The sequence below is a fragment of the Scardinius erythrophthalmus genome (assembly GCF_964197995.2).
Source record: "Scardinius erythrophthalmus genome assembly, chromosome: 19".
NCBI lineage: Eukaryota > Metazoa > Chordata > Actinopteri > Cypriniformes > Leuciscidae > Scardinius > Scardinius erythrophthalmus.
This window is the reverse complement of record NC_138239.1, coordinates 25092540-25120148: the sequence shown is the minus strand read 5'-3', so window position 1 is coordinate 25120148 and position 27609 is coordinate 25092540. Positions and strand designations below refer to the sequence as shown.

The following is a 27609-nucleotide window of genomic DNA, read 5'->3' as shown; positions in this document are numbered from 1 at the left end:
TAATTAATTGCTGGGAGGCAATTCTATATTTAAGTATTATTTGCAGTGTTTTATAGGATATTTATACATTGGCCCCAACAAACTCTTTCCTCTATGTTCAGGTGAACCTAACGAGTCATTGTGGTTTCATGGGCGGCCTGCAGCGGAACAAGAGCACGGGTTTGACCATGCCCTACTTTGCCACCTCCACAGCTGAAGTGATGTTCCATGTGTCCACACGCATGCCTCCGGACTCCGACGACTCGCTCACTAAAAAGGTGAACTTATAAAAGATGCCATTTTTAAGTAAATTTGTGATGTTTTTTTTTTTTTTTTTATATATTTCCTCAGAGATTTTATTTTTTATTTCCATTTTAGTCATTTTTATACATTTTTATTTACTAATGAAACATTTCTAATTTTTGTTTATTATTTTTTTAAGTTTAAGTTTTTCATCTAGTATTTAAATTTTATTTTTATTTTCTGCTTTCAATTAACAAACCATATTTAATAGTTTTATTTAAAGGCACACTATGCAAGATTTGTTCCTTAATATAACAGCTTCGAAATCATTTCGATGGTGAACAAACTCGTAGTAGGGCGAATCATCCCGATAACAAAGCAGGGGGGGGACGCCGCTGGCAAAACCAGCAATGCAAGTTTGAGAGGTGACGCCCCGACAAATCACGACTTGCTTTACAGCACGACGTCACATACATCAACGACATATGATGTAGCCTCTATGGAAGACACTAGCACGCATTTCAGACGTGAGTCGATGAAGAAAGCGCGGCCGGTAGAGTGCAGAGACGGCTCTGCGTGAGTGGTATTTACGACAGTAACGTTAAATACAAGAACTCCACAACGACTCTAGGGGTCGCTTTTTGAGAAAAACAGAAACTGCATAGTGTGCCTTTAACAATAACAACACTGATTTCCACCGCATCTCTGATCCTTAGAATAAAAAAAAAAAAAGGTTTGTGCTCCTGTACCTTTAGGACTTTATTGTAAATAACCTCTGCATTCTGTATAACTTTAACTTCTGCGAAACACAAAACACATATTTTGAAGAACACTTTAATCCATACAGTGAAAGTCAATCGGGTACAAAACAACATCTAAATGTTTTTGGAGCTTCACCAACTGGGACTGGGATCTACATAGTACACTATTCTCAAAAGAACCTGCTCTCCATCACTCAAAAACTGTTGATTCTCTAAAGAGTTCAACTTTCCCTCTGCCTGCTCACCTGTGCAAGGCCTTTTAGATTGTGGTCTGTGATTTCTTTTCTTTCATAGCTCTTCTGTCTTGAGTTCTCTCCAGCAGTGCAGCTCTTCTCCTCCTGTGCTTTGGGTGAAGTGGGATACAGGACCTCACTGACCTGTGCGTTCACACCTCATCATTAAACCTAACCCAGGCTAATCTGAGGGGTGGGATACTTATACCTGCCGAGAGCAGCACTTTTGTGATTCTTGGTTCCCCATAGAGAGAAAAGGTCCTCTCTGCTATCAGAACAGAGAAAAAGAGAGAGTAATGACTCCTAACAGCAGTACTTTATTCTCTCGTTCTGCCTCACCCACTGGCTTTTATCTCTGTCTCTCTTTTATTTAAAGAGGTTTGTCACACCCTTTCTTTTTCTCACTATTCCTCACAGTCGATGTGACCTCACGGAGAAACATGGATACATTTTTCTTTTTCTACAATGCTGTTTTTTTCAACTTTAGCCTCTTTTTTTGGCCTGCAGGTTTTTATAAATTCGCTCTAAAAACGCTCTTAAAACACACTTTTTACATTCTGACTAGTTTATTTTTTGTCAACTAATAAAATCCAACAGTGTATACACATCGCAAATGGTTAATTATATGTATATAATAGCATTCTATAGTGGAAAAGATGACTCCAAAAACATAAAACAGAAAAAGCAAACTCTTTTTCCTTGCTAAGGCTATTTTCATAACATTTTAGGTATCCCAAATATAATAATTTAATATTTTCTTTCATAAATTGACAAAATTACAACTTTATTGTAAATTGTGTAATTAAAATATTTTGTTCAAGGTATAATTCAATTTTTACTTCACATGAAGTCTTATATTTAACATATTTTATATTTTATTTCATCTCAAGTACGCTAGCTTTTGAAAAACGAACAGTTAATTTCTGTCAATGTCTGTAAATTTGATCAAAATTTGACTTTTTTTTTCCTCATAATAAAGTTTTAAATGTGTTAAGATTATTCCTTAAAGATTATCATAGGTTAAAAAATAATAAGAATGAAATATTTTCATATTTTAAGATTGAAATTCTGGGTCTAGGACAAAGGTAAGCAATAAAATCTAGTAGCAAAAACAAAACAGTTAAGGCATGGTAAAAAGTTACCAAGTGTGTTCTAATGTGACCTTCATATAACAAAAAGAACAATGTTGAAAGCTGTTAGTTTTAATAAAAACCAACCCATGGGGCATTAAAGTGTCCGTAGTTGAAGAAACACCCGCAAATGTCTGTCTGCATGGGTATTTTTTTCTGTTCACATGGGCAGCACAAATCTAATAATCTGCAGCATTATCCTTAATGAGCTTGGCTGGAAGGCTGTGATATGGGGTTGTTTGTGGAGCGGCCAGCCCCATGCCGAATGACCAATCGCTTGTCATTAGATCTGTCCCTTCACTTCCTCACTCATACGTCTTCTGGGGCAGAGACGAGGCGATAAGGTGCTAATGCGCCCTAAAGACTTATTAATGAACGCTGATAGAAATGTGATATTGCGGCGAGCGACACAGTGGAGAGGGTGGGAGGGCTACAGTGCACCATAAGAGAGACGTTTCATGGGGCGTTATTTAGGATGGGAAAGGGGGGCTCTAATTAGATTACCACATTTAATCTAAATGGTCTCGCCTACAGCTTATTGTGTCTTCTCTGTTTTTATGAGCTGAGCAGGTATGCTGAAAGGGGGGGGGTTGTGGGATATTGTGGGGAAGATGCTGGTCTGTAATTGGCTTTAAGCAGATGGATGACAAGATGTAAGGTCCATTTTCATGCCTTTAAAAGGATGTTTGTCTCTTTTGTTTGATGCTTGCACAGAGATGAAAGATGAAGTGACGTTGTCATTTTTATTTATTTTTTAGCATCAAGGCCCTAAAATTTTGTTTGCAACCCATTTTATTTCTGACATTTTTCTAAGTGAAATAGGATATTTGGGTGCGGGACTTTATTTTGATCGTAATTATATGTTTGTGGAATAATTAGATCATGAAAAGTGGGTGATTTAAGAAACGAAACTAGGTCATCGTTTAAACATCAATGGCTATTAAATGCTTAACACTCATTTCACATTTTTATGTAGAAGTCTTGAAGGTTCAGTTCACCCTAAAATAAAAACAAATTGTAATCACCCTGGTGATCTAATGCTGTAGTCCCTATCTTAATAAAGTCCCTCTCTTAATAAAAATTAAAAATGAATAAAAACGTAACATGAAATACAGTCCATGTACTTTCTTCTCTGGGGTGAATATATTCGTTGTGTTCATCGCAACAATAAGTTATCGCATTTACATCTGTCAACTGTCATTCTGACTGACAGCAGACAAAGTTCTGATCCGGAGATATTCAAAGTAACTCCTTTAAACAGCATAAAACCCTGGATTTAAGTTAGGCCGATCACTTTTTTTTTAGAATTCAGACATTTCTTTCCTGCATTGTTTTGTGTCATGGAGGTGACAGAGCACATCATGCAATAATAAATCAAATGCAGATATATATCTTCTTATCACATTGAGGACAGGCCGTTTGAATTTCTCCTGCAACGTTGCCACGATCTGCACCACGGGCCGCCAAGCGAATGTGGCATTTCTCAGAATGATATTACATGATTAAACAAAGATGGCCGAGATGAAAGAAAATCTCTCAGTCCAGACCACCTTATCGTCCAATAAAACTCCAATCATTTTGTCACACGGACACACACCCTGGAACGAAATGGCAGCCCCCAGTCTGTGGTAGTGCAGCTGAAGGCTGGATGTAATTCATGGCTGTAATTTGAGCACGAGGCATGGGGTGAAGTGATGTGAGGGGTTTCTGGGCCCGGTGGAGGGGTTTTGGACTGCCGTCCCTGCCCTGCAGGGGAGCTGAGGGGACCTCCACGCCACGCACGGCTATATTCCGTCCAAATTAGATTGGGTCCGTCCCTGTGCTGCATCGCCTATCATGACTCCTCAGAGGCAAATTGGATTTGCAAGGGCTGCTGGAGAGGCTATCCAGAGCACGATCTTCCGATAGCAACTCTAAACCATGTTAACTAGACACTAAAGCGTGTCAGCGCAGCCGCCGGGGCCACACCACACACACATTTATTTTTCTTCCTTTTTTTTTTTTCTTCCTTTACAGCTGCGTTTTATGCACTATTTATTGCCTAACATGCACTCTAAAGGATCCAATATTAACTTTTTGCCACACTTGCCAATTCAAAGTGAATTGAAAAAATAAATCGGCCAGAAATGTTTGTTATAGTCCATGAAAATATATTAAATATTTTATTAAATTACTTGTGTGTGTGTGTGTGTGTGTCTGTGTGTGTGTGTGTGTGTGTGTGTGTATATGTATATATAAGTAAACATTTTATGTATATAAGTCTATATGCATTTGGCGGTCAGCGAGTGTTCATATTGGACCTGTTCAACTTATGGATTACGGGGCTGACTGCCTTCCTGTGACCCACACTGTTTTAAATAACTTCAGCCATAGCTAAAGAGCAGAACATTGCAGTTAAAGAAATGAACGATGCCCATCGCTGAGTCTAAAGGACAGAGTTTGTCATTAGTTGCATAAAGGTTGCGGCCGTCGCTCGGGACAGTTGACGGGTCACTGCGTCCATGGCTGTGGCAGTGATTGAGCGGGTCCCAGGAAGATGGAGTGATCGGGGTAAGATAGATTAGAAGAGAAGAGAGAGACCGAGTGGCCGTTCCCTCAACTGCCACAGCTCAAGGTTAATAAATACCGTAGTGGATAGCGCTGCACCACTGCTCAGACAACAACGCACAGTTGAGATTCAATTCAGAGTAGTTACTTTTGTTTCAGAGATTGTGATGGTCATAAAGTATGACCGGCACACAAGCTCAAGGCTTCTTGTACTGTTGCAGTGTAAACAATATTATGGATGTGAACTCCACAAACAAAGTAGCATCACCTTTCTGCCTGAGGTTACTATAGAGGAACCACATCTTTAATAAGTATGTTTGGACAAAATAAAATCTAAATGGCATCTTCTATGTATCCACTCTCTCCATACAGTTAAGACACCTGGGTAACGATGAAGTGCACATCGTGTGGTCCGAGCATTCACGGGACTACCGGAGAGGCATCATTCCTACTGAGTTTGGAGATGTGCTCATCATCATCTACCCCATGAAGAACCACATGTACAGCATCCAGATCATCAAAAAACCAGAGGTGAGCTCAACTCTGACGAAGGAACGCTTTCAGAGGCGCCATCGTTTAATTATTTAATTAATTTTGATTCCTGTCTGTAACTAGAGATGTCATAAACAAACTTTCATAAACAGTTGTCATTGTTACAGTGTAATTATGTATTTAAGTACTGAGTAATATTAATTAACTACATGTACTTACTATAGAGTTAGGGTCAGATTAGGATTTGATTGAGGGCTATTTGCATGTAATTATGCATAATTTATTGTTATTACTATGGTGAGTACATGTAACATATGTAACAAAGACACTGTAAAATAAAGTGTTACCACAGTTTTTTCTTCTTTATTCAAATAGATTTGTAAACCATATTTAAATCACTTGACTCCTATACTCTAGTGTGAATAAGTTTGGGGTTAGTTTTTAAAACTTTTACAATTTTAACTGTAATAATAACAAAAAATGTTTCCTATGTGCTAAATCAACATATTTGATGGTTTCTGAAGGATCATGAGACACTGAAGACTGGAGTAAAGATGCTGAAAATTCAGCTTTGACGACACAAGAATAAATGACATTTTAAAAATAAATTAAAATAGAAATAGTTATTTTCAAATTGTAATAATGTGTCACAATACAATTGTTTTTACTGTATTTTTGTTCTAAACATGCATAAAAGATACATTAAAAAAAATCTTACTAACCCTAAGCTTTTGAACAGTAGTGTATAAACCTTAAAAACCTATTAATGAACAGTGTTAGGTGACTAAATATTTATTTTGCTACAAAAAAAAGAACATTTGGCATCTTTGACTCTTTTTGAGACTCTTTGGCACTTTTGTTTGACGGGCCTATTGGCTAAATGCATCCGAATTCCATGAAACCCTCGTCCACACTGAGGGGACAAAACGATTTTAATGAATGTCGAAGAAAGAGATCGATGTACAGTAAAATAGAGATATTTGTTCTGCATCACACCCATTTGTTTTGCTGAAAATGAGCTCAATGCTTCGTACAGGAGACAGTGGAAGCATATCTGTCTTTGGACACTACCAGCCATTACTTCCTGCTCAGTTATGTCAGGGATAATTGAATGAATGGGATTCTCAGAATCGAATTCCGCTGTGGAGATGGATCCGAGACGAGAGGCTCAGTCTTTCATGCAGTCTGAGGAAATGTAGAAAGATGGAGAGATAAAGAAAGACGAGGCCTGGCTTTTATGAAAGTCCATTTAGACCCCATTTCAGTGCATGAGGGCTATTCACTGTGTCTTTTCTGCTTAATGTCAGGGTTTTTTTGTGTAACAGGCTGAAATACGTAGAAGGTTTTGACATTTCTATGCCTCCTTTTATTTGAAGGATAAAGCTACTAGCTTATATGCTGTGTAAAGGCTTGCTCACAGAAAATCGAATATGACTATTTATTTGCAAACAATTTTTATTCCAAAACTATTTACTCTGACTGAGAAATAAAGGTTTAGATGCCTGAATAAACTGAATAAAATGTTTGGTATGTGAGAACATATGAAATACACAACTGTTCAAAAGTTTGGGGTCAGTAAGATTTTATTCTTTTTTTTTTGTAAAGAAATGAACACTTTTATTCTGCAAGCACACATTTTCGGTTTCAAATAAATGCTGTTCTTTTGAACTCTATTTATCAAACAATTGATAAATTCTTTTTCCTGAAAAAAGTATCAAGAAATGTTTCTTTGAAAGAAAATCAGCATATTAGAATGATTTCTGAAGGATCATGTGACACTGATGAGTGAAGACTGGTGAATAAAATAAAATAAAATGAATAAAAATAGAAAAATAGACCATCCCAATTTGATATTTTAGACTCAATGTGAAGGGGTTTAGAGAGATTCATTGTTTTGTTTTACTATTGTGTCATGCACATTTTTCATGCTGAAAATGTGGACTTGTGGGTGTGTGAATAGGCCTTAATACTGATTGAAATGTGTATTTTGTTCCTGCTTGGAGCATCTCATATTTATTTTGCTCTTCACAGTCCAATAAGTGTTCATATATCATATCATCTCGCTTTCCACAGGTGCCATTCTTCGGTCCCTTGTTTGATGGAGCCATAGTGGATGGAAATATCTTACCCACAGTGGTGCGAGCCACAGCCATCAATGCCAGCAGAGCTCTGAAATCCCTCATTCCTCTTTACCAAAATTTGTATCCTTTTCCGAGACTAATGAGTGCACATTTTGTCATGTTTAAGGTGGCAGAAGCCTATTATTATTGTTACCGCCTGCTTGGTTCGTTTTCTGCTCTCTCTTCCTGCTGTACAGACCTGGCTCACATATGTACGGATTGACTTGCAAGCGGTCAGGTTGGTCTCTCTCTCAGAGCGGGAGCAGGTAGAGCCGCTCGATAATTATCGACATCTTATTTCTCACATATAGAGCACCGCTCTCTGCTCACCCAGTCAGGCGGGTGATGGAATCATTCTGATCACCCCTCAATAACTGCTAACTTTGATGCACAACCATTTGCTTTTGAAATCCTTCTCAAAAGCATTGCCTTCTCTGGCAATTTGCTTTTATTTCTGTCTCTCTCTTTTTCTCGGTCACACAATCCGAATCTCTACTGTGGCACTTAATCTTATTGTTTGGGTCTTTTTGACCCCTTTTTAGTGATTATTATACATGCACAATATACAATGCCTCTTAAAAAAGCTGATATAAGTACTCTTTTGACCCTCAAAGTAACATTTTAATAAGAAAAGAGCACTTTTAAGGAAAGGTTGAAGGCCTTCGGTCTGAACGAGCCACACAGGCTGGATTTGAACTTGAATTTCAACCACCCACCCAAGTTTGTCATTTGCCAAAAATGTCATTTGTTTTACTAGGACTCTTGCTTTAGATAATGTTCAATATCTAAGCATTTCCAAGTCCAAATCCAGCCTCTCCTGGCTTGTTGGTAACCTTTCTTTAAGAGCGCTCTTTTCTTATCAGAGAGATGCTACTTCCAGAAAACAAAGCAAAGACAGAGAGGAGGGGAGAAAATGAGAGAGAGAAAAGGGGGGGAAAGCGATTCTCATCTGCCATGTCCTCCAAGCCAGAGAGATTGTTTGGCTCAGCTTGAGTCTTTCGCTCGCAGCAATCTCGCCCATCTGTGTGCCTGCGCGGAGCTCGATAGTGGACTGAGCTATTGATTGGCGTGAGCCGCACAGGTCGATGCTCCTGACAGCCTGAATTACAGTAATCTGTCATTATCGACGGATGTCTCTCCAAACCTTTTCTCTCTCTCCGTCTGTTTTTCTTTCAGTCTGATTCTCTTTATTTTGAAACTATCCCTCCCTCTTTTTTTCCTCTTTCTTTGAGCACCCTAGCACCTTATTTTCTTTCTATCCTGTGCGAATAATTGATGACTGGGAAGGGATGGATGGCAGGCTAGTAGTGATTAGAAGATCTATGTGCCAGAGCGACTGCTCTCCCGCGAGACTGAGAGGACCGCAGGGATGCAAGGAAGGAAGTCACAGTGTCTCCTGCTTACCTGTTGATGGTGCCGCCACATGAAGTCATTGCAGATAGAGAGAGAAAGTGATGTAACCTAATTGTCCCCTTAACATCCTAGTATCTCTAAATCAATCACTAACTGGTGGGGTGGTGTAGTTGTTAAAGTGCAGAGCTGGTAAAGGTGCTGGTTCAGTCCTCAGGAGGAGCTAGCCATGAGCCACCATCAATGTAATAAATTCATGACATTGTTCTGTGATTCAGATTTAGAGGCTTTCAATTTGATTTAATTTGATTCAGTTATTGATATTTTAGTTAGAATTGCTTACATAAAAAAATCTCTGCTGTAAATTATACAACACATTATAAATTACATTCATTATTAATTATTCATTTTGTTTGTTTTGAGAACAGAATTGCACTGGGCGCACTATATGTTGTTTATTTATTTAAAAAACAGCTTATGAAAGTCATTTGTTTCGGGATTTAGGCTACACCGATTGTGCTTTGTTTTTGATTCACTTAAAGATCCATCTCATAAGAGTCATTTGTTTTGGGTTTCAGGCTACACTTGTTTGTGCTGTACGTTCTTGATTCACTAAAACAACCGGCTTAAAAGAGTCATTTGTTCATGGATTGGGCTACATTGGTCATGCTATCTGTTTTTGATTCACTAAACAAACCTGCTCATAATAGTCATTCGTTTCAGGATTTAGGCTTCAATGATCATGCTGTGTTTTTGATTCACTAAAAGAACTGACTTCTAAGAATCATTTGTTCATAAATTCTGGTACATTGATCGCAAAATATGCTTTGATTTACTAAAAGAACTCACTAAAAGTCAATCTGTGAAGTGGACTACACAGGTTGCATTGTTAGTCATTCACAGTATTTGGTTTGATTTGTGTAATTGGAAAGAAGTGGAAGTAGTTAAAGTAACTTCCAATGCTTCCTTTGCCTTTTTGTCTGTATAATCAAGCTCATTTTCTTCCACCTGAACTGCATCATACGCTGAGCCTCATGTAACCGCCTTTAGTTTCACACAAAAACAGAGACAATTAGATTTGCTCTGGATACACGTCAGGTGCTGTTCTTGCTGTAGAGCTCCTCATTTAGAAATGTTTAAATGGTGCACCAGCTGCTTTCTTAGCAATCAACTGACACATGGTCATCATAATCCCCTTTTTAGCTCAGCAGGGCCTGTGTTGTGAAGTAAATGATTTAGATTTAAGAAAGACAGACCAGCATTTTCCTTTTGTAAAGAGTCCGCAGTCAAGCCATGTCAACTGCTTTTTTCTCCTGAATTTTTGCCCTTAAACTCGATAAACTCACTTTTTTCCTTCATCTCTTCCCTTTTCTCGTTCTGTAAGCCAACACGCCTCAACCTCTCTTGTGCCTGACTCTAAGTTCCAGTTCTTTCTCTTGGCCCCGGGCTGCGTCCATCTGCCTCCCCGCGCACTGATCCCTCATTCGGCATGACTGTGAAATTAGGGCCTGGAATGGATAGAAAGGGGCCTCTTTGGTCTTAATGTCTGTTGGAGGGAAAGAAAAAAAAATAGCAGGTACCTGGCGTGGGTCAGTGTTATGAATGCTGGGCAGACAAAATAACAGGGTTAAACCGCAGATAGCACAGGAGTAATCCAAAGGGCCATGTGTGAAAAAAGAGCCCGAGCTTGGGGCCTTCCAGCCAGCCTCAGTCTCTGAGGGCACCATGTTGGGCCTGAGTGATAAAATGTTCTGCTACAGTCTGGGCTGCCATATGTGGAAGTGTGTGTGCGTTTTAAACACCCCATTTCGATTAAAGCTAGTTGACCTGTCTCGCCCCCAGGCTACCAGATCGTTACAGCTGCTCGGTTCCTTGTTACACATCCTGGAATGAAGTGGATCTAGATCTGGTCCTTCAAACCCTGATTGTGTTGCGAGAAACCCACATTATCTGATCCGTCTGGCTCGCGGCTGCGAGTTGGCTGGGGGAAGAATGGGTGTTGTTGGCTTGGACTCGATAAAAAAAACAAAAAAAAACAAGTAAGTCTAAGAGTCACGGCCATCTTCCATCTGTCAGTGGTCGATTGGGACGCAGGGGGAGAGGAGGGGACGTGCTAAGCGGCTTCCCCATTGGCCGTGCCAGTCCAGTGGTGTGTGTGGGACCGCGCCAGCTCCGGCATGACAGTGGGGGCAGGCCCGCTGGCTGCTGATTGGCAGCGATAAGTGCCGGGCTGCTGGGGTCAGCATATGGCAGGGCGTGATAGCGGAGAGAGTGGAAGAGCTTTGGGTCATAGCCTCCTTCCTTCTGACTCTGGCTTTTCCAAAGGCAACCGAGCTGATGGAAGCAGCAGGCCAGCGCTTCCCCTTTTGTCCCCATGCTTGAGCGGCCAGCACACACACACTCAGTGTAGCCACAGCCAAACGCCTAACGGGCAGCGCTGCCACACACTGCCAGCTCTCACAATGGGCCCCATTGTGTCCCAGTAACAACGTGGTTTGTTGGTGTGTGTGTGTGTGTGAAGGGGGATGGAAGGTTGAGCTATTCACTAATTGTCCCATCAGTGATGAAAAGGGGTTGGAACAGATTAGGGGGGTTGGGGTATTGGTGGGGTCAGTCTTTAATTGCTTTTGCCATTTTCTTTCTCTTTATTTTGTGCATTAGTAATTATTGTAACTGCACAAGTGACCCCCGTTGCTGTCCATGTCTGTGTTTTTTTTTTTTTTTTTTCAGCACAGTTCACCTCAGTGGCCGACGATGGCAATATGTCGATCAATCACTGAGCCACTCCTCCTAACTTCTCTCCTGTTTTGACCTGTTAGCACCGACAGCTTCATCCTCGGACTTTCCAGTCAGTCAAGCACAGCCTGTGTGTGAATGAGTGAAGTGCAGGGTGTGTTAACAAAAAAAAATGTTGTTGTGTGGCCCCCTCCGGCTCGGGATAGATTGGTAAACAACAAGCTCCCTGGGGGTGCGTGGCGATGGGGAATGTGGGTCTGACTCTTACGAGGTGTTTAGGATGCGCTGCAGGCTCCTGACATGGAGTTTGTGGTTAGTGTAGCAGATATCTTATCTGTTTGTCTATCTGTCTGTCTGACTGTCATTCTGTCTTCTATTGTTTTGTCTGTCGTTCTGTCTGTCTCTGTCATTTTATCTGACTCTGTCGTTCTATCTGTCTCTGTCATTTTATCTGTCTCTGTCATTCTATCCATCCCATCCATCCCATCCATCCATCCATCCATCCATCAGATCTGTCATTCTGTCTCTGTCTGTCTTCTATCGTTCTATCTATCATTCTGTCTATCGTTTTATATATCATTCTATTTATTGTTCTCTCTGTGTACTTTTAAAACCTTTAGCAGAATTTGGAATCTTGGCTTGACAAAGCCTTGTTTGAAAGTTTGTTTTGAAAAACTTGCTTTTGTAGTTATGAATTTTCAAATAGCAGTTTTATTTGAAAACTGCAGAATTTCAAATTGCAGAATTTCCATTTATTGAAATTTTGCCTCCTTGCATTCAAATTAGAATTGCAATTCTGCGCTCTGTTTGATACCTCAATTCAAATTCATTTTTTTTAAATTAAATGTTTAAGATGACATTCTCAATTCAGTTGTCAATAACCCGTGACCCTGGCATGCCAGGACCCGATACAGAGCTAAGGATGATAATGTATTTATTTATTTTTTTACTTTTTATGACTTGTAAGGGATGAATTCAGAGTGAAATACCCTTAAAACATTTTTGCAGCCTCTGTTCTCAATAAGCATGAAAAGAAATCACACAATCTCTTCATTCTGGTGCAATCTGGTACGATGTCAGGCACAGTAATTTGCTCTGGCCCCCTTCCTGTTCACAGGGCTGATGAGATACTTCGTAGACTGTGCTCACTCAATGGCTGGCTGTCTAAGTGGTGTCCGCAAAATAATATAGAATTCATAGACAATTGGAAAAGTTTTTGGGGCAGACCTGACCTGTTGAAAAGAGATTGTATTCATCCCTCCTGGGATGGTGCTGCTCTTCTCTCTAGTAATATGGCACATAGTCTTAGAGCTCAAACATGAATTGGGACTCAGGTCAGGAAACAGACAGACTGGCTAAACCGACCATCTGCTAGTTGCCTCACGTCACTGAGGTCAGATAAATCACATCACATAAAGACTCTTTCACCTAGATATCATCATATAGATACTGTGTCTGTTCCCCGAATTAGGACATACAAAAAACTCCTAAACCCATTTAAGGGTAAAATTTTTATTGAAGTTCAACAAATAAAAAACAGATATAATACGGATGAAGATAATTGTTGAATATTCAGTCCCTAACTTCAAAAGCACTTATTGTTAATGATATGATTACAGATTATAACCTAGATGTGCTGTGTTTGACAGAAACCTGGCTAAAACCAGACGATTACATCACTTTAAATGAGTCCACACCCCAAGATTACTGTTATAAACATGAGCCTCATCTGAAAGGAAAAGGGGGAGGTGTTGCTGTAATTTATACTAATATCTTCAGAATTACTGAGAAGTCTTGTTTTAAAGATAATTACTTTGAAGTGTTGGTGCTTAATGTAACACTATCTAGTGTAAATGATAAATCACGTTTGAGATTTGTGCTGGCTAATGTCTACAGGCCACCAGGGCACCATACAGACTTTATCAAAGAATTTGCTGATTTTCTATCGTAGTTAGTACTGGCTGCAGATAAAGTCCTAATTGTTGGGTATTTTAATTTACATGTAGATAACTAAAAAGATGCATTGGGATTGGCATTTAAAGACATTCTGAACTCTATTAGAGTTAGACAGTACGTGTCAGGCCCTACTCATTGTTGTAATCATACTCTAGATCTAATATTATCACATGGAATAGATGTTGATGCCGTTGAAAAGCTACAGCAGAGAAAAAAATTATAATTACTATTACCTAGCATACACGTAACACATTATATACTATAATTCAATGTTAGGCTGCATAGATTAGGTCAGCCGGAACCCTGAACACTTCCCATAAATCCTGATGTACTTGTTACATCATAAGAAGAATGGCATCTACGCTAATATTAGTCTCTCTGTTTATCCCGAGGTTTACCGCAGTCCGCCGGATCCAGGCCGTATCCAGATCTGATGAAGGACCTGCGCATGGACACGACGACAACGCAGTCCTGAAGTGTCAACTAGTCTCTCCCCTGTGAAGGCCTCCTTCCCTTCCCTTTACCTCTGTACAGATAAAATGTTGTCGGGATAATTCCAGTTCACGTGGCTACGCGGAAGCGATAAAAATTCGGTATTATACATTTTAAGGCCAGACAAGTGGTTTGTTGAGGGTTGGTTTGTAGGGAAGGACTACACACTTGCGCACATATATATTCAAACGCGCATACCTTCTGGACACGTGATGCGCATGTGCACGCCATCAGCGGTCTCACAGGTTCGCGTTTTTAAAGTTTGCACAGAGAGAACTTAAGGGTTTTCTGTTAGAACAGTGTCATGTTAGCGGCCCCTAAGTTAATAACTAATGATCCTTGCGACGGAAGTGAATCAATCAAAACTAACTTTAGCTGGACAATAACTATATTATAGAGCTGCTGTAAAGCCAAAACAATCTCTGTTACTTTAATTTCCTATTATCACTGTAAAGTTGCTTTGTAACAATCTATATTGTTAAAAGTGCTATATAAATGAAGGTGACTTGACTTGACTTGACAATCTAGGGTCTAAAATTGCCTATGGATGAAGGCCATCTTTGCCTAAAATTGCCAATGGATGGAGGCCATCTTTGTTAAAGCTGGAAATCCTGAATTCTAGATAAGAGAAAATTATCTTCACATTTGATATTGTTTTGACCGGTGGAGCTTTGACGATAATCCACAGAACTGGATAATAATAATAATTTTTTTATAAAAGTTGCGAGCTCATCCATCTGCGCATTAAAACATGCTGAAACATTTTAGAAGATAAACACTCCTTGTGCAAATTCAGACTTCAACCATTTCTGCAAAGCTAAATGCGATTTAAAGAATTAATAGCCATGGCATTTGAAAGCCGTGGTGAAAAATCCCCACTCTCCGTAGAACCACAAAATCAGGTTACCGTTTAAAAAAGACATGCATGGGAGGCAGATGGCAAGGCCACCTTCACTCATTCATACTAATCAGGACCTCCACGTACATGTAGCTCGGCGTACGCACACTCCTCTCTGATAGCATTAGCGCTGACTTGTGCGTCGTGAATGTTAAATAAATGTTGCATTTGCAACGGCAGCACGCACATCACTTTCCCCCTGGGGCGCTGGGACAGGACGCAGGGCGATAAATCGGGCCGGACGCTCTTGGGGCTGTATTTCACGAGCCCTCCAATTTGGTTTCAGCGGAGATTAATAGGAGAGGCTGTGATGCTGGAGCCCGGGCCCAGATCAGTGTCTCGGAGCCCCAGGCAACGGTGCATTAGCTTGGGCTATCTCTCCTCTCATCTGCTTGTGCCACACGGAGACATTGGCCGTAATGACGGGGCTATGGCAGCCAGCCGCAGCACCGTGCCTTGCTAATAAAATCACTGTTAGGGCCACGATATCAGCAGGCATCAGATGGAAAAATAAACCGATTAGCCTGCACTTCAGGGCACACATAGATTTCTGTAATTATACTCTGTAAAACTCCTCAAATTTGATTATTTGTGTGATGTTTTTCTCTGTCACTTTTCTGATCTCTTTCTTTCTCTCTCTTTCTCTCTCCAGCATCAGTGCAGATGTGTTTTTATTGGTGGATTTGGGCTTCCTAGATCTTGGTAACTGTTGTTTTTAAGGTTTATCTTCTAATTTTTTTTGATTGAGACTGATAATTGATGCATAGTTTTTCAGCATGCATAATTGTGTGGATCTGATTAGTAGATTGCTTAGTCGATGACAGATCTTAAAGTTGTCATGAAACAGAAATTGTAATCATCTTTCTTTCCCTATTGTGACGTTCATCCGAGTGAAAATGCCTCTCAAATGAGATAAAAATGTAGGACGGGATTTGATTTTGTCCATCAGGAATTGATTGGATGATTTGGATCATTGTTGCTTGCCATTGCTGTCTGTGATCTCACGTGGGTGACTGGTTGTCCTGCCCTCACTACAGTAAACACATCATTAGAGAAGAGAATCATTTAAAATAAACTGCAATATTCCAAAAACAAGACTTGCCAATTTTGATTTCATGGTGACTTTAATAGCAAGAGTTAGTTTGAAGTGCAGACGGTCCATTAAAGTTGTGCAACTGAAAACTGTACATCGGCTAAGTGATTTCTCACAGGGTTTGACAGACGTGTCCTGACAAAAGCACCTGTGGAGACCTTGTGGTTTGTGGTTTGAGTGAGCAGCCTCCTCCGTGTGTATCCCACCGGGTTGTGTGTGAGGATACGAGAGCCGTTCGCCAGCCAGACAGTGGCTTTCTCTGTGGGGCTGCGGATCCTTCTCTGGGTTTCTTTTAAAAGGTGCCAATGATGTCCTACGGAGGAATTCTTAGCACAGATAATAACGACCACACCATGTGGAGAAAATGACTGATCATGTGTGTAATTAAAATGAGCTGTGTGTGTGTGTGTGATTTGGGACCGTGTTCTCATTGCACTCGTCGGCTACTGTGCTGTGTTAATTTGCAAGGCGAGAGCAGGGAATAGCTATGCTCTCGGAGAGTGGAGATATTGGCCATGTGTCATCCTTGTGCTGTCACACATCCGATAATTGTCCCAGAACTCTTGGCTGCACTGATGTTTCCAAGCACAAATGTCCTTTGAGATGCCCTGTTTTTGCTTGTGTTCTCACTGTATTTTATGATTAATTCGGACCTCAGTTCAGTATAATGAATATGTTGTAGCCAGGCTCATGCTCTAGTCAAAACCGAATTAAGACTGCCTTTTAAATTCCATTTCAGTTCCTCAATTTGAATAAAATTTCAATTGAGGTAGCAAACAGGATGCAGAATTGAACTGAATGTTATTTGAATGTAAAGAAGTAGAATTGCCTTGACATTTGAAGATAGATAGATAGATAGATAGATAGATAGATAGATAGATAGATAGATAGATAGATAGATAGATAGATAGATAGATAGATAGATAGATAGATAGATAGATAGATAGATAGATAGATAGATAGATAGATAGAATGATAGAATGATAGATAGAATGATAGATCGATGGACGGACAGACATATAGAACGATAGGTAGATAGACAGATATATAGACAGACAGGACGATAGATAGACAGAGACGGACAGATAGAACGATAGATATTTAGATGGACAGATAGAACAATAGTTAGATATATAGACAGTCAGAACGATAGATAGAAAGACAGACAGAACAATAGATGGACAGACAGACAGACAGACAGAATGATAGATAGATATATAGACAGACAGAACAATAGATAGACAGACATACAGACAGACAGAACGATAGATAAATAGATAGATAGATAGATAGATAGATAGATAGATAGATAGATAGACAGACAGACAGACAGACAGACAGACAGACAGACAGACAGACAGACAGACAGACAGACAGACAGACAGACAGACAGATAGATAGATAGATTAAAATATTGTGGTCAGTATAATACTGCAGTCAGTAAATTCCCCTTCCTGTTATTCCAATTCAGATTTCAATTCAATTGGGTGTGGCCAATTCAATTCAAATTCACACTCAAGAATTACAAGGGATCCACTTGTTCAAATTTTCACTGTGGTGATTGAGAGACATCAAAACTGCTGACATAACAGAGGTCATCACCAGACAGCCTGTCATCAGAGAGTTGTGGTCGGAGTCAAGGTGGCTGACATGACTTTGACATTATGAAAAGCTTCTCCTCCTTTCTATAGGCTTGCTTGTGTTCTCCACCGCTGCCACCAGCTTCGAGAGGGGGAGGGAACGAAATCGGGGGTAGCAGGAGTGATCAATTTGGAGGCTATCAGCACCAGCATGTTCGGAGTGCTGAATTAACACACCACCAGGGACTGTTCCTGGAGCCCACCACGAGCCCTTCACTCCTAATGTGCTAACAAGCTCACTTTTGCTGTCTCTTCAGTGGCAATTTCTCTCTTTCCTTCCAGAGCCCAGGAGTTCAGCGCGGTGACAATGAAAAGCTCCGTAGGAGGGGGGGAAGAGGCCAGGAGTATTTTTTCCCCCCCTTCTGCCTTTCATCCACAGGGAAAATGAGTTTCTGGTAATGCACAAAAGGCTCTTTTTTATCCTCCTCTTCTCTAGTAGCATGTGATGCTAGAGAGGGTGCGAGAACCCGGCACGCACTCTCTTAAAAGGACTTTCTCCTTTTTAACAAGCCGTCATAAAAAAAACACCACCCATCAAAAATTCAATTATAGGCCCGGGTTATTTGGGTGAATACATGGTGCAAAAAAGCACCATGTATGAGAAGGAAAAAGAAGAACTGTTTTTCCCTTTACCTCTCTCTTTGTGACACACAAAGAGCATCTGAAGTCAACAGCGGAGAGGATTTGTTGTCTTGGTGACAGGGTGGCATTAGAGGCTCATCTCAGGTTCAGGATGGTGGCCACATGTTGGGCGGCTCTGAGAGGGCTATTAAGACGCACAGCGGTGCTGCTCATGCCTTGCTTGCGCTGTTTGGAATGGTTGCCCCCTTTGAAACCAGACTATCGGCATAAAATATGGTCCACTTTGCAGTTACTCTGGCCATGAACCATATATGTGGCAGAGTTGTAGTCAAAGACCAATATCAAATCCCCAAGATCCAGATCCTTACTAATTAAAGACCATTACTAGACCCTGTAAGATCTTGATCTTTCAGTCAAAGAATCAGGTTTTTCATTTTAGTGACCTGAAGTGGAGAAAAAGACTGATTTCATTGCAGCTTTTTTGTATATTTATACAGTGGTCAGTGTTTTTTTTTTACTTTTCAAGTCAAGTCACCTTCATTTATATAGCGCTTTTAACAACTTTTGATAAAATTATATTTTATATTTTGCAATAATAATGGCAACTACCGTTCAAAAGTTTGAAGTCTGAAGATTTTTTTAATGTCTCACCAAGGCTGCATTTTTTTTTTTTTTTTTTTTTAAGATTCATTTTTGGCGTTTTTGCCTTTTATTATGATAGGACAGTTAGTTAACAGGAAGCGAAGTTGGAGAGAGAGGGGGGGGGGGGCGGGATCGGGAAAGGTCCATGAGCCGGGACTCGAACTCGGGTTGCCCGAAGCACAACTGCGCTATATGTCGGCGCGCTGCCCACGAGGCTATTGGCGCTGACAAGGCTGCATTTATTTGATCAAAAACATAGTAAAAACTGTAATATTGCGAAATATTATTACTATTTAAAGTTTTCTATTTTGTTTTCTAAAATGTAAAATATTTATTTTAAAACATTTAAAACATGTATTCCTCTGATGGCCATTACTCCAGTCTTCAGTGTCACACGATCCTTCAGAACTTGGTGCTTAAGAAACATTTCTTATTATTATCATCAATTTTGAAAAGAGTTGTGCTGGTTAATTTCTTTGTGGGAAACGTGACATATTTTTCAAGATTTTTTGATGAACAAAGATCAAATAAAACCATTTTTTTAAATAATGTAACATTATAAATGTCTTTACTGTCAATTTAATGCATCCTTGCTAAATAAGACATTAATTCCTTAAAAAATATCCAAACCTTTGAACAGTAGTTCAATATTATATATATGCTGTGTATATATCAGATGAATCTAATCTGTATAGGGTTCTGTATATGTATTTTAGCTGGCAATTTTGCCCGTGACGGTTAGTGAATTACCTGTTAGTGGTTCATGAGGTAGTTCTGTTCTTACTCTCAATAATATGGAAGTGCAGAACAGTTGAAGTCTACAATCAGAATTGATGTGTATCAGCCGTGACTGAATGTTTCAGTCAGTAAGATTGTACGAGTGCTATTCTGAGCTGTTAACACGGCTGTCAAGACCATCATGTTCTGCCTATAGTTGTAGTACTGCATGTGTCTAATTACGTCGCACCCACTGACACTTTCGCTAGCTGCTTTCTCTTCTCCTCTGTGGGAACCTCTCACCCATTCACTCCAGGGTTTGCTCTCAAACAGCAGGACCCGTCGGCAGGAAACGGGTCGGCTGGAGATTGGAAAAGGCAAACGACAGATCTGCGTGAGTGTTGCGTTTCCTGGTGGAGATGCTGTATGTGCGGAAACACCTGAAGAACATGAGCCGAGAATATCCTCCCCCTGCCTCGTCCCAGCAGGGCCTCCGGTTCTCTCGTCTTTTTGTCTCTCGCACGCTTCATTTCTCACCGCTACTTCATCAAGTTTCTGCAGTGACGCAGCATCCGTCGTTATCCGAACCGCGTGTTCTTGGTTTACGAAGTTATGAATGCAGCAAAGACCATATGCCACCGGACTATTTAATCAAATCGTCCCCATTAACAGAATCCCTCCGTTTTTAAACCCATACACAGCGGCATAATCCAATCCCTTCCATTTACTCAATACCATCATTTTTCGTAACCGAATAACACAAGACAGTAAGATGTCCATTGATACCCACTGTCACCATACGTAAAGCAATGACAGCTTTGTAATACGGTTTACAGTATGATGGGAGAATTATTAACCCATGGTATCCTGGTTAACTGTTTGACCCCTATTGATGTGTGTGTTTGTGTTGCTTTTGAAATCGATGCACCAACCTTGTTTGACCTTAACTGGCACGTTTATCAGCTATGAAGAGAGAGCAAGATATCTGGAGACGATAGTCCAGCACCACTTGGAGCCCACAACGTTCGAGGACTACGCAGCTCGTGTTTTCTGCCCTGCACCTTTCCACCATCTTCCATCTGAAGCAGGTGGGCGTCATTGACTTAATGAATTGATTCTTAATTCATCTGTCATTTTACACCACTCACCATTCAGCTTCACAATTCCATCCAATTCTAGACTCTCTGGCCTTATGTTGCATGTGTCATAGCTCCATCAGTTGAGACTGTAGAATCACACTTGTTTTTACATTAACATTTTTATGCATTTGGAATACTATTTTTTCCAAAACGACTTGGATTGCACATATATATGTATACTACCATTCAAAACTTTGGGTCGGTAAGATATTTTTTGTTTGTTGTTGAAAGAATGTCTCTAATGCTCACCAAGGCTGCATTTATTAGATCAAACATAGTAAAAACAGTAATATCAATGTTGAAAACTGTTGTTCTGCTTAATGTTTTTATGGACACCGTGATGCATTTTTTAATAGAAAGAACACCATTTATTTGAAATAGAAATCTTTTGTAGCTTTGCAAGTTTCTTTACCATCACTTTTGATCAATCGAATGCATCTTTGCTGAATAAAAGTGGTAATTTCTTTCAAAACAAAAATCTTACTGACCTCAAACTTTTGAACGGTAGAGCATTTTAATAAGTTCTTGCGTTCGTTGGGAATCAAACCCATGACCTTGCCGTTGCTAGTGCCATGCTCTACTTTTTGAGCCACAGGAATGCTAACTTTACAATGAACATGGAAGCTGAACTTGAACCTAAGGTAGTCCAGAAATAGCATTAAGCCATTATTTTAGAAAATGTTTCTGGGAAAATAATTGAGGATAAAAAAATTTCAAGAGAGTTATTCAACATTTTCTCCCAATCACACACTGAGAATGTAGTGCACGGATAGAGATGAGTCATTAAGCCTTTCATTTCAGAACACATGCATGCCTGTGCACAAATTCTTTTTTTTTTTTTTTTTTGGTTCAGTCATTGCAAAACAATTTGCTTTTGGGGCTGAAAAACAATCTTTTGTTTTGTATTTTATGCAACCGAAGTTGTTTTTCAAACCCAAAGCTTTTATTCTGGCGTTTGTGTTGGGCTCCTGTTACCTTTCTTAACACAAATGATCATTTTTCTTTTCTTTTTCTTTATTTTCTTTTTCATTCCCATTTTATTTTGTTTATCTTATGTTTCCCCTTCAGATCATAATCTATCACTTGTGTATATCTAAAGGTAAGATTCCTGAAGATGCCGTACACTGAGACTGCCTGATTGTCTTATGCGTTTGTTTGGCTTGTAACGACGTTATGAGCTCCTTCTCTTTTTGCTTTATCTTGTTTGTTTGATTCCTTTCTAGACTGAAATATTTTCCCTTCTTTTTCCATGTTCTCTATATTTTGTTTAATGGGAGGTCTGCAACATTCATTGCATGGCATGTTCACACCAGATCCCTAACATTGACCAACATTTACACTCTTTACCACGTCACTCCACTAGGTTCCTCTAAGGGTGTGTTCTCTTGGTTCTTTTGGTCTGGACCAAATACGAAAATGATACATTTAGTCCTGGTTTGCTTAGCATTCACAACGAAAATGGCAAAAAGATACAACACACACACACACACAAAAAAGGCTTTTATGGCTTACCAAACATCCAAAACAAAATGCGCTCATTGTGTGTGCGTAGCCGACATATGATGATATTTTGACCAGCTGAGAACTCGTGAAGAGTGTATAAAATGTGTAAAGGAGTCAAAACAGCAGCAGGAATTCCTCCATCACACACACAAAGAAAGATGTGCTACGAGGAGACGCGGTTCTGATGCCTGTACTGAACTGTGATGAGAGGAACCAGGTATGCTTGAACATTCTGTCCTTTTTAGGGTCGCATCTTATGACGTCACGTCCTGATTTAGTTTCATTTAGATGTCTTTGGTTCGTGTTGCGTTCCTATTTCAGTCAAAGCGCACCAGAGTTGGTTTGGAAGTGTACCGAGACCCACTGCTTGTTTGGTGCGCACCAGGGTTCGGATGGCAGCCTTCGCACTTAAACCGCACTAACAGAGCAATCGCGCCAAAGTTTGTTTTAATAGAACCAAACCTGCCAAGTATGAACACACCCTAAGTCATGTCTGTGTCTGGCATGATCTTACAGCTTCACTCCTCTCATCTTCTGTTCTTTATATCACACATCTGTCTGTCTGTCTCTGTAAATGTTGAATGGAAGCACCGGAATGGTACAGTACAGTATAACAGCTCTCATACGGATAATTGAGCTCAGCTTTTTCAGCAGCCTTTGTACCAGAATTTTTTTTTAGTATTTCAGAAGATTCTTAATAAAGAAAGAGTCCTTAAATCAGCTCTTGACTGAATCACAACATTATGACAATTCATTGTCTTTTATGTGTGGAAGGAAACACTAGTCCCTTAATCACTGCAGATCATAATTGAATCTGAGATTACAAAGTTTTCCACTACCACTGTGCTGTAATGCTAACACACTATTTTGATTAATGTTAGGTAGCTGGCTAGCTAAAGTTTCCTAGCAATCTTTTGTTAGCCTGCCAAAAATCTCCACCAGTGTGGAGATATCCCGTTTCATTTACAATAATCAATATGATATTTTTAAGGAAATTACTAATTTTGTTCAGAAAGGATGCATTAAAGGTATAGCGGAGGATTTTCTTTTTCCGGGTGGGTAGTGTAAACTATTGGTCCACCTAAGTGTCAATCATTCTGGTGATATGTTTACGTAAGGCCGTCGTACGTGCTCGTCCCTGGCTCGTCCCTTAGTTTTCGCTTTCTGCGCATGCGCACTTTCAGGTGTTTATGTTTGGTGAGCTAGAGCTAAGCCATTCATTGAAGCTCGCCGTTTCACCGGGTCCTTTGAAAATGTCTGAGGGTCGCAAGAGAAAAAGTTTGTACGAACTGTATGAGAAGAAGAGAAAGGCCTCAGAAGAGAGAAACAAGATCAGAGTGTTTTTGGGAGATTGTTTCACACGATGGCGTGCGCTGATAACACATGTTGGGCTTCCCACTGATGCCTCAGTCGCGAAGTTTCTACTCGACAGGTAAAGTTTGGCATGCTATTTGGAGAAAAAGTGCAAATCTTCTTTTGGAAAGTAATCTTGTATGAGCGATGCCGACAGCAATTTGTAAACAGAGCGTGCACGAGGAGAACCTCGCACACGTTAATAGGCGTTCCCTCTCGGGAGCAGGTAGAGTGTTGTGCGCATGTGCATTTTTTCAAAAAGTGGAGAGGGCGGTTCTTATCTAAAATTCGGAAAGATCCTCCGCTATACCTTTAAATTGATCAAAAGTCACAGAAAATATATTTATGTTGAGATTTCTATTTCAAATAAATGCTGTTCTTTTGAATTTTCTTTTCATCAAAGAATCATGAAAAAAAAAGATCAACTTTTAAACCTCGATATTAATAAGAAATATTTCTTGAGCATCAACACATCATATTCTAATGATTTATGAAGGATCATGTGACACTGAAGACTGGAGTAGCTTTTTTAAAAAGTTATTTTGAATTGAAATAAAATTTCACACTATTGCTGTTTTTACTGTATTTTTAAAAATTAATGCATAATCATAAGAGACTTATTTTTTAAATATCTTACCAACCCTTTTGAACGGTAAAAAAACAACAAAAACTCGGCACTCATGTGTAGATCTGTTTTCAAATATTTGAATGAATAATGTTGCATTATATGATTATGTGAATGGCATTTTACTTCCGGAACCCTTCTGCCGAGTGAGATTGATTTACAGAAGGAATTCAGGTACAATATTACAGATGATATTTATTAAATAGAAATATAGTATTAAATGTGGTTTCGCAGCATCTTTTCAATGAGATTTGTGTCACAGCATTCATTTATAGAGTTTAGTTATGAGTGGCTGGTAATTCTGACTTTTTTTTTTAGTTTAGTGTTTGTGTAAGGGTGTGTTTAAATGTTTGTGAGCGTATGGAGAGAGAGATCAACTTTTGCATTTATTGTCTTGTATTTTATGTGCACCAGCTACTGTTTTCCCTCCCAGCCTGCTCGTACCTTTATCTTATATCTCTTCTTCTGTTTTTCTTCCTCCTGTCTTTTTTATATTCTTTCTCTACTTCCTCTTACATCCCACACCAACGCCCATAACTTTGCATCTTTCCTGCCCCTCTCTCCTGTCCTTTTCCCACCCTCTCGTCCTCCTGTCGTCCTTTCTATCCGTCTCTTCTTTCCATTATCGCACCCCAAGAAAGAAATGCTGTGATTTTTCTCCTCCTTACCAAACCTCCAGTAGAAAACATTGGGCTCATCAAGGTAAAAGGAAAAGGCTTGAAACGGAAGGTCTTTCACGCTAGCTGTGAATGGTATGCTGGAACCGAAAACGGCAAAGTACCTTCTTTGTGTTTTTTTTTTTTTTTTTCCTCCCCGTTCCTCTTTTACAATGTAGTTTGTGTTGCGATATCATAACTGCACCCCTGTTGGTCTCATCCAAGGGACGACGTGTCAGATTTCAGCGTTGATTAGTCCCAGCATCCCTTGTGATACGCTCTGTGAAATTCACCCACACTGCACTGGTGCTTTAACCTCTCACGCCCCACAGGAAGGGGTTTTCGCACATATTTTGCTCTCAATTGGTTTCATTTATTGTACATTTTGCCAAAATGGCTTTAACCAAAGTGTCAGAGAGGTTTTTTCCCCTTTCCAATCTGAGTGAAATTCACAATGAGACTGATTTGAGATTACAAAAAAGTACAAAAAAAATTAGTATAGACATTTATTTCCCTCCTTTCAACCCTATATTTCATATTCTAATTCACAAACCCAAGCTGAATTGAACCCTTTAATGAGATGCGTCACTCGAGTAGACGTTTGAGAACAGCGCAGTGTTTAACGTGTGCGAACGCTCTGGCCGTCGTGACGTTCTGATCTGTCTTTTCCTCTTCCTCCTCCCTTCCCTCCCCGACAGGCTCATGCCTCGAGAGTCAGCTGGCCGAAAGTCCAGCAACGCAGGTCGACGGGAGCGATTTAGCCTCGCCAATGTCACCTCGTGCTAGCAAGAGCCGGATGTCCATGAAGCTTCGCCGTTCCTCGGGTTCCGCCAACAAGACTTGACTCGAGTGAGCAAAACACACACACACGACAACTTCCTGCGGGACACTCCAGAACTCCGCCCACTGCACTGTCAGAGACAAGCCACGCCCTCTTGCCTGCGATAGCTGTCCGACTCCTCCCATCCAGAGCCAGAAAGATCAAAGACAACCGAAATGTTTATTTTTGTCAACCGCTGATGGATATCGCATTGCATTTCACTTCAATAAGTTCCTCTGCTGTCGTCGTAGCTGGTGCCACTGAAGCTGCCCTCCACTCAGAGTGCCAGTGATCGCATAAAAAAAGTCGCCATCGTATCAACCACAACTTTTTTTTTTATATATATATATATTTGTACAGAAGACGCACTGAGGTTTTCGACATATTCGACGGCTGGAGAAGTGCTCGACGTGTTTGTGGAGCCGATTTACGTTTAAACTGAAACACTTCTTGCTGTTACGTTTGTTTTTTTCACTCCTAATGTTTTTTATGTAACATTGACACTCACATTTGTTGGTTTATTTGCTGGTTTTCTTTATGGATCACGGTTTATTGCAATTTGTACATTTAGTTTTCTCTTCAATAGAACGTTACTGATTTTTTTGTTTTTGTTACTGTTATACTGAACCGCCCCTTTGTCATTTGAAACTGTGTATATATCTATAAATATAAAATATATACATATTTAATGTATGTGTATAGTGTATGAACAGTATCTGATCTGTGTACATATTTGACAGTATTTAAATCAACCAAAAACGAAAAAATCAAAAGGCCACTTAGAACAAGTCTTCAGCTTGAATGTGTCTGTCTGTATGGCTAGGTTTTGTTTCGTTGCACAGCAGCCTTAGAGACGAGCCCACGCTGGTTTATCAGCTCATTTACAGCATAAATCATTTGACTGCAGCGCTCTTTTTGATTCATCTCATCTCGGATGGGATTTTTAAGGAAAGTGTGAATGAGACGCCACATTAACAGGTCTTGCAGGGAGACGGCGACGTTGCCAAATTGAACCGAACTACCCGCTTGAGGACTTTTTGAGCTAGTTCAAAAGCCTTTAATGTAATCTTGTTCTGTTCTTCTTCTCTTTTTTTTTTTTTTTTTTTGTAGACGTGGAAGTGTACACTAGTTTTTGGTCTGCGTTTCTTCCTTCCACGTTTAAGGGATAAAAGGGTAACTGACCCTGTAGACTACGGATGCAAGTTATAACTGTTGCCATGTTTAAGATAAAGTCAAGTTTGTATATTTTCTCGAAAGCTATGTGAGACTTCATGATTTTTATTGTTTTTCTTTTTAATTTGAAATCATTTAGAAATTTATCTCAAGAAATATATACATATATGTGTGGAGTTGAAATCATGCAGCACCCTTCTGGATTGAAATGATAAGGTGTATATTAAAGGCCTGCACACGAGCAACTGAAACCTGTGCGTAATTTCAAGAGGTAAAAAAAAAAAAAAAACATCCTCATGGGTAGATTTTGTGTTACTACTGACCAAATGCTGCATGATTCCAGTACTAACTGCATGTGTTGATATAACAGCTGCACAACACACAAGCACAGATCCACAATGTTGTCATACGGTTGTATATCTATACATTTGTATCGGATGTCGAAGGAGAGTGGATGTGCAACTACACTTAAGAATAAAAGTATTCTTACAACATAGCAAATCCTGTGCAGTTACTGGGTGCAATAAATGTTTAACCTGTGTTTTAATAGCAGCTTCTCCAGTGGATTTGTGCAAATAACAAATAAGCTAATGGTATTTGAAGACAGTTCGGTTTATTGACCTCTTCATTTCCCCCATAACAGCTGAAAATGACTACATATGAAAATATAAATTACACTTATGGTTTATTGTTACATGTAGGCCTCTAATACTCTTGATGTATGATATG

The 27609-nt window shown here is 39.8% G+C and overlaps 1 protein-coding gene across 9 annotated transcripts in view; it reads left to right on the top strand.

The window, feature by feature from the left end:
* The window catches only part of ralgapa1 (Ral GTPase activating protein catalytic subunit alpha 1), a 72560-nt gene extending 45182 nt beyond the window's left edge, over positions 1-27378 (top strand). For 4 of the 9 annotated variants that reach the window (XM_081348032.1, XM_081348027.1, XM_081348033.1 and 1 more), the window contains 5 exons: positions 102-257; positions 5266-5424; positions 7459-7586; positions 20575-20699; positions 24869-25202. In XM_081348032.1, coding sequence (XP_081204158.1) covers positions 102-257; positions 5266-5424; positions 7459-7586; positions 20575-20699; positions 24869-25086 — 786 coding nt within the window. In that variant the 3' untranslated portion in view covers positions 25087-25202. Of the gene's footprint in view, positions 1-101; positions 258-5265; positions 5425-7458; positions 7587-20574; positions 20700-21818; positions 21850-24868; positions 25203-25585 lie in introns of those variants that run through there. The other 5 variants (XM_081348028.1, XM_081348034.1, XM_081348031.1 and 2 more) reach the window with 3 other exon arrangements.
* Positions 27379-27609: the final 231 nt, after the last annotated feature.